The sequence below is a fragment of the Mauremys reevesii genome, linkage group 13, assembly GCF_016161935.1.
Source record: "Mauremys reevesii isolate NIE-2019 linkage group 13, ASM1616193v1, whole genome shotgun sequence".
In the NCBI taxonomy this organism is placed as follows: Eukaryota; Metazoa; Chordata; order Testudines; family Geoemydidae; genus Mauremys; species Mauremys reevesii.
In genome coordinates, this window is record NC_052635.1 from 8051516 (window position 1) to 8059566 (window position 8051).

The 8051-nt window shown below is 41.8% G+C and overlaps 1 protein-coding gene across 1 annotated transcript; it reads right to left on the bottom strand.

The window, feature by feature from the left end:
* Positions 1-747: 747 nt before the first annotated feature.
* LOC120379907 (olfactory receptor 10K1-like) lies at positions 748-1725 on the bottom strand. The gene has a single exon (XM_039497424.1). The coding sequence runs from the start codon at positions 1723-1725 to the stop codon at positions 748-750; it is 978 nt and encodes a 325-aa protein (XP_039353358.1).
* Positions 1726-8051: the final 6326 nt, after the last annotated feature.

Sequence of the window (8051 nt, forward strand, 5' to 3'; positions counted from 1 at the left end):
TAGGTTGAGACTGGCAAAGTTGCCTAGTGCTTTTCAGTGCTCATTTCCTGTTTGTTTGAATTCATTCATTTTATTTGGGTGGGGGAGGGCAATCAGGTCTTATGAGCTTTGAAAATTTTGGCCAGACATCTTCTGTTAGCATTTTATATGTATCAATATCTATATTGATATCAGAATCGTTATAGAAATAGATATGTTAATGTTGCCTTAACCCAACAAAGATGGATGAATAGGCAGGAAATTTCACACGGCAGGACACTGAGACTCTCAACCCTCCACAGACTTTCATGTTTTGGTTACCCAGCTACAGATCTGCAGAGAATACTGAGCAACCAAATTTCTTCACACACTGCAGCGGCAATATTGTTAACCTATTTTTCAGAGGCAAATTGACAACAGACGATCCTAATCACTGGAGAATGAATGTCATTGGCATCAGTCGGGTGGAAGAGACCCAGAAGCACTCAAAAGATATTAAGCTCCTTGCAGAATTTGGGCACTAGTGTTTATGTAGGAATGACTGAAGCAGAGTGCTCTACTGAAACGTGTGTCTTTTCAAAAAGAATGTCTCTTACAGTATTAAGTTTTGTATAAAGAAATGTGCATGAATTGTATGAAAGACCAATGCTTAAAAAGTAGCAGAGTAAGAAAGAAAGAAGGAAAGAAGGAAAGGGGTAACACTGTTCACAAGGAATGAAATGGGCCATGTCTAAGAAACTATATCAGTACATTTGTATTTTATACAGGCTAAAATTTTCCCTTTAAGTTTCTATGCCTTTTTCTGAAAGCAACCCATTTCAGAATAGTTTTTCTCAGGGACTCTTTGACCTCCTTGTTTCTCAGGCTGTAGATAACAGGGTTGATCATGGGAGTCAGAACTGTGTAGAAGACAGAGAATATTTTGTGTAGAACCTTGGGAGTGTTACTTTTTGGAAACACATAGACAGTAATCACGCTCATGTAGAAAATTGTCACCACAATGAGGTGAGAGGAGCAGGTGGAAAAGGCCTTTTGCCTCCCTGTGGTGGAAGAGATTCTCAGAATGGCAGTGATGATATAAATGTAGGATGTCAGTGTCAGTAGCAAAGGCACAAGAGTCCCAATGGTAGCGACAGTAAATGTCGCCAATTGCAGAGTCTGGGTGTCACCACAAGACAGCTTTATCATGGGTGAAAAATCACAAAAGAAATGGTCAATTTCTTTGGAACCACAGAATGTTAATTTGAACAAGAAATAATTTACTGTGCCAATGACCAGAAAACTACATACCCAGGACCCTGCCACTAGCTGGAAACAAACCCTGCCATTCATCAGAGCAGCATAACGGAGTGGATTGCATATTGCTAAATACCGATCATAAGACATTGCTGCAAGCAGCATACTTTCTGACATTGCTATCATACCAAAAAAATATGTTTGTACAAGGCAGCCCTTAACAGAAATGGTTCTGTCCCCAGTCAGGAGACTGGCCAGCAGCCTGGGCAGGATGGTGGATGTGTAGGAGATCTCCAAGCAGGCCAAGTTCCCCAGGAAGAAGTACATGGGGTTGTGGAGGTGCTGATCAACCACAACTAGCATAATGATGAGGATGTTCCCGACCATGGTCACAGTGTAGATCAGTAGAAACAGCAGGAAGAGAAGGGGCTGAAGTTCAGGGGCATTCCCAAACCCTAAGAGGATGAAATCCATGACCAGGGTTTCATTTCTTCCTTCTGTTTTCTCCATAATATGTATCTAGAAACACAAAACCATTAAACATTAATGGAGTACACACAGTAAGGTTGTCCTGTCGGTTACACTGCTGGGAAACTGGAGTAGGTAACCTCATAGCACTGCATCTTTCCACTGGAAAAATGAAGTTGTCAATAAACAGAGGAAGACTCATATCGTTAAGAGGTTGAGCTTCCAATATAGGTGAACCAAGAGCATGGAACCCTATTGAACTACAGAAATGTCCCATCTAAGTCCCGTAAGCTCTCTTGAACTCTAAATAAAGTCTTTTAAACTCCAATTTTGAAGTATTTTTATCACATCAGTGTCATGTCAACAAATCTATAAGACACAATAAAAAATAATAGATTGGAAATGAAAGATGTTTAGAGTTCAAGCACAGGTACATCTCCCCGCCAAACAAACAAACAAACAAACAAACAAAAAAACCCTAATTACATCAGAATCATATGGATGTACACAAGTGCAACTAAGATCAGAATCCAATCCCGTATAAAGAAATGTAAAGGAAATAAAAATGAAAAGGCATCAGGAATGAAAGTTGAGAGTAATTTTTATCCAGAAGGGAGAATGATGTGCCTGCAGAAAAATGAAAAACTGGAGAATCACGGAGGTATATAGAGAGAATGAGGTGAATATATGGAGAGATAGAGAGAAAGAGAGAGAGAGAGAGAGAGAGAGAGAGAGAGAGTTTATTTCTCAAAATGTTATGAGCAATAAAATATAGATAAGTTTAAAGAGAATTAGCAGATCCTTGCTATTAAAGTAAAGGTATCAGACTCAATAACTCTGAAATCTCTTCCTGTTTTTTATCATACACACTTACATTCATAGAATCGTAGAATATTAGGGTTGGAAGGGACCTCAGGAGATCATCTAGTCCAACCCCATGCTGAAAGCAGGACCAACCCCAACTAAATCATCCCAGCCAGGGAGTTCTCAATCCGGGCCTTAAAAACCTCTAAGGATGGAGATTCCACCAACTCCCTAGGTAACCCATTCCAGTGCTTCACCACTCTCCCAGTGAAATAGTGTTTCCTAATATCCAACCTAGACCTCCCCCACTGCAACTTGAGACCATTGCTTCTTGTTCTGTCATCTGCCACCACTGAGAAGAAGCTGAGCTCCATCCTCTTTGGAACCCCTCTTCAGGTAGTTGAAGGCTGCTATCAAAGCCCCCTCACTCTTCTCTTCCGCAGACTAAACAAGCCCAGTTCCCTCATCTTCTCCTTGTAAATTATGTGTCCCAGCCCCCTAATATTTTTTCTTGCCCTCCGCTGGAATCTCTCCAATTTGTCCACACCCTTTATGTAGTGGGGGACCCAAAACTGGATGCACTACTCCAGATGTGGCCTTCTTGGTATATCTTCATATATCAATTTGTGATATATCCTAGCTTCTGAGCTCTTCATCCAATGATTTATGATGCACCCATATAAACTATGTCTACACCAGGAGTGACAATGGTACATTGACACTGGTGCAACAGAAGTGTATATGACACAAAAATGGAATTGCAGAAAGACACATATGCACAGAGAAGTGAGACTATATTTTTGTTTCAAAATTTTAACGAGCAATAAAACTCGTGGTGAAAAATAAAATACACACACACAATGAGCCAATAAACTAGAAAAAATCCTGGCGGATAGGTCCATCAATGGCTATTAGACAGGGTGGACAGAGATCGTGTCCATAGTCTCTGTGTACCAAAAGCTGGAAATAGGTGAGAGGGATTGGGGCACTTGATGATCAGCTGTTTTGTTCATTCCCAGTGAAGCACTTGGCATTGGCCACTGATGGAAGACAGGATACTGGGGTAGATGGACCTTTGGTCTGACCCAGCATGGCTGTTTTTATGTTCTAAATCTGACAGCCATTCATTGCTCTTTTGGGGGCATGTTTTGCTATAACTCATCTACCTTCATTTCCTTTCCCCCTGGATTGAACAAGCAACCCTATAATGTTTTATATGAGGGGTGTCTGAGCAAGTATTTTTCTTTTCTAAATGAGATTATTTCATTTTTCCTGTGCTACTTTAACTTTCACACTGAGGATCTATTGTCAGCTGCACCCTTACCCTAACCCTTCCTTCAGATTTTCTGAGATAAGATTATAGCCTTTGCACTAACTTTTCCATTCTCTTCTACTACTGATACTCTTCAATTATCTCAGTAAACTGAGCTTTGAGTTCCTATCTGGCTGCAGGGCCGTCCAGAGTATTCATGGGGCCTGGCGCAAAGTGTGGGAGCTGCGGCACTTGTACTCACCCGGGAGCTATCCGGGTCTTCGGAGGCATTTCGGCAGCTGGGGGCCCTTCAGTCGCTCCATGTCTTCAGCAGCACTGAAGGGCTCTCGACCAACGAAATGCCACCAAAGACCCGAACCGGTGCTGGGCCAGGGCTCGTGGGGCCCCTGCAGGGCCCGGGGCCTTGGGCAATTTGCCCCACTTGTCCCCGCCCCCGGGCGGCCCTGTCTGGCTGCCCACATCTTACAGTGATTCTTGGTTTATTTATTTATTTTTATTATTCCCTTTCACAGAAATTAATGTGTCTTCTGGTTGGTAATTTCTCCTTCAGATGAGATGATGTAATCTCCCCTGATATTTCTGCTGATGGGAATCTGAAATTATTGCCTAGAGGAAAGTTAATATTAGTTTTTAGAAAGGAAAAACAATGGTACAAAGATAGTCCTATTACTAAGCTCAAAGGGGAAGTCATGGAAAACAACTGATTCCAAAGGGAAAATAATGGAGACAGGAGAACCGTTGACCTCAAAGACAAAGGAACAGAAAAAAGGGAATGTCTCATTTCAAAGGAAATTAATGAAGACAGATCTCAGTGGAAATCTCTGTTCATCGGATATATGAGAGGAGTAGATCTGCTAGAATACTAGAAAGAAGGAACGAATATCAATTCTATTTTATAGGAAGAAGAAAATTAAATGCTGCCAACTTAAAAAATTCTTGGATAAAACTCCCAGGACAGTGTGATCTCTGGACCTGGAACTTGAAATGCAGGCCAAGAAGTCCCCGAAGCTGCGACATGAACAACGCAGAGCAGCGTGGGGTGGCAAGTGTTCAGGTGCCCCGACCTCCACTGCTCCCCTGCCCTGTTGCTCCTGCTCTCTGCCTTGGAGCCCCTGGCTAGTAGCTCCTGGGAAACTCCCGCTTGCTGTGCAAAACGGGGAGGGAGTGGGGTTGTTCCCCTCCCTCAGCTCCCCTCTGCCCATGTACTCCATCTCAACACAGCAGAGGACGCGTGACATGGCTCAGGAGAAAGAGATCTCACTGTGAGCTGATTGGTGGGAGTGCCTTAAAGAGACAGCGCGTGGTCTCTCATAGACTTCCCCAGCAGCCAGCACACACACATTCTGTCTCTGTCTCTCTCACACATACACACCATTTGTCTCTCTCACACACAAATACACACTCTTTGTCTCACACTTACACACACAGTCTCTATGTCTCACAGACAAACACATGATCTCTGACTCACACATACACACACACACTCACACACACTCACCTCCCTGTTGATAGTTCCTGCAATGCATGTATGTTCTTCTAATTTTATCCTTTCAAAGTGCAGTTGTTGTACTTTTTGAATGGTCTATGCATTTCATAATTTTATTTCACTATTATTCTTAAATTGAATTCTTTGAGCAGTGAGTTCTAAAATGCATAACCTGTCCTGAATGGAGTAATTATCCATATGGTAACTTTATAAAAAATATATATTATAGCTCGGCTTTTTGTTTCCACTGGTGGTGCACATCCTCATGTTAACTCGTTGTTGGTGCACATAACAAAATTAATTCCATACATGGATGGAAGAAATTAAAAGGAATATTGGCGTCAGGGAATATGTTGTATATGTTGGATGGGAAAGGTGGAGGTGGATTGCTATGTTGTGAACAGGAATGTTGTTTGCAGCTGTTTATTTTGACAGTGGGCAGTGGAGACATGGATCAAAGCCCATATCAGACGTGGAGAAAATAACAATTCCCTTTGCCCTGTTTGGAGACTGAAACGAAACCCCTTGTAGTCAATGACTGAGAGTCTTTCCCTTAAGTACAAAGGACTTTGAATCTGGCTCATGATTGTAAGATACAAGATGTTGGAGCATTGGAGCTATAGTGAGCTAAAGAATGGTTTGGCCTCTCTTTTGAATCTAGTAACAGGATGTCAACTTATACAGTAGGGGGCTGGGTGGGGATGGGGAGTTGACTCTTGGGTAAGAATTGATCTGATGATGTGCACAAACCAGTCCAACAGATACCATTCTCTCTCTAATTATATTACAACCAATGCAATGTTACTTAGTGTTGATGAATTGTAGAATAAATTGCTTCACCCACTTTGGTTCATTATAAAAAATATTCAAGAAACCAAATAATCAATGGTGGTCAAGTTTATTTCTATAAACCAGTAATAATATGATACAGGAAAAAGAGAATGGGTGACAAGGAATGGATCATTGATGATTACCTGCTCCGTTCATTCCCTCTGAAGAACTTGGCACTGGCCACTATGAAAAGACAGGATACTGGGCTAGATGGACCATTAGTCTGACCCAGTATGGCCATTCTTAAATTCAAAATCTGAGAGTCATTCATTGCTCTTTCTTAGGCATGTTTTGTTATAACCCATCTATGATGGGATCCCCCTGGGGTGTTACTTGGAACTGGAGTTCCACTGAGCACTCTGACCCACCAATCTGGGCTCCCTCTCACACTGTGCTGCTGTGGCAAGCTTCAGACTCACTCTTGGTCCTACATTTCTTCCAGCATTCACAAAGGTAGGGACACACCCAGCTGCAGTTACATTCAGCTGTCTGACCAGCAACTGCATGAACCAACAATAGAGAATCTACAGTCAAGATAACCACCAGGTCCCCAGCCTAAGACCTCAGAGCTGTACCACCCTGCCCTCGTCATAACACTGACCAGTACAAATTTGTTACCCAGTTCACTTCTCATTTGTATGTGGAGAGAAATATGCACAGTTGTTCTAACCAAGCTGAGATTTTTCCACAGATACTTCACGTAAAAGCACACTGGTTTAGGTGAAACTACAGACATGTTTATAAACTACAAAAGATAGACTGTAAGTGATTATAAGGGACAGCAAACAGACCAAAGGAGATTACCAGCAAATAGAGAAAAACTCAAACTAAGCATAAAACAGTGGTTAGATTGACTATGAACAAGCAGTTTCTCACCCTGACTGATAATACCAGCAGTCTGGCGATTCTCATGGCACAAGCTGCATTTGCTTTGCTGCTTGGGTTTCTCAGGTTTCTTTAGCCTGGGTCCAGTACTTCGCCCAATTCAGTCTTTGTTCCTCAGGTGTTTCCAGCTGTCCTCTTGTGCGGGGAGTGAAGAAGAACCAAGGATATCACTCCCTGTGTTATATAGCTTTAGCATAGGGTGATAACCCTTTGTTTCAAAACTTCGTTCCCAGAACAGTTTGTGGAAAAATACAGATGTCCCAAGATGGTGTCCAGAGTCATGTGGCCTGGTCACCTGCCCTTGTAGAGTCATAGCAACCATTAATGACAGGCTCTCTGGAGTGTTCTCAGGAACATTCACCAGGTGGGAGATAAGCTTCTCTTCAGGCTTATTGTTTTCCCTCATGGGTCATTAGCCTGAATAGACCCTTCCCAACCAACTATCTAGACTGTTAGCATCTTGCCTAGTGGGAGTTACCCACTACATTTGAAACAGATACATAGTCAATATTCATAACTTCGGATACAAAAATGACACCTGCATACAAACAGGAAAATCATATTCAGGAAATCATAACTTTTCCAATGACAGTTTACATGACCCGTCTTGCACAAAAGGCATAATAATTATGCTATAATCATATCTTAATAATATCACTTAGAAGAATATGGTGGGCAGTGTTACAACATGTATCTTCATTTACTATCCCCTGGGATTGAACAAGCAATCCCTTCTGTTTTATATGGAGGGTGCCTGAGCAGGTTTTTTTCCTTTTCTAAATGAGATTATTTCATTTTTACTGTGCTGTTTTACCTTTCACACTGATGATCTATTACCAGCTGCATCCTTACCCTAACCCTTCCTTCAGATTTTCTGAGATAAGATTGCAATCTTTGCACTACCTTTTCAATTCTCTTCTACTATTGACACTCTACAATTATTTCAGGAAACTGAGCTTTGGGTTCCTTTCTGTATGCCCGGATCTTAGAGTGCTTTTTAGTGTCTTTTGTTATTATTCCCTTTCACAGAAATTAATTTGTCTCCTGGTTGGTTATTTCTCCTTCCGATGAGATGATGTAATCTCCCCT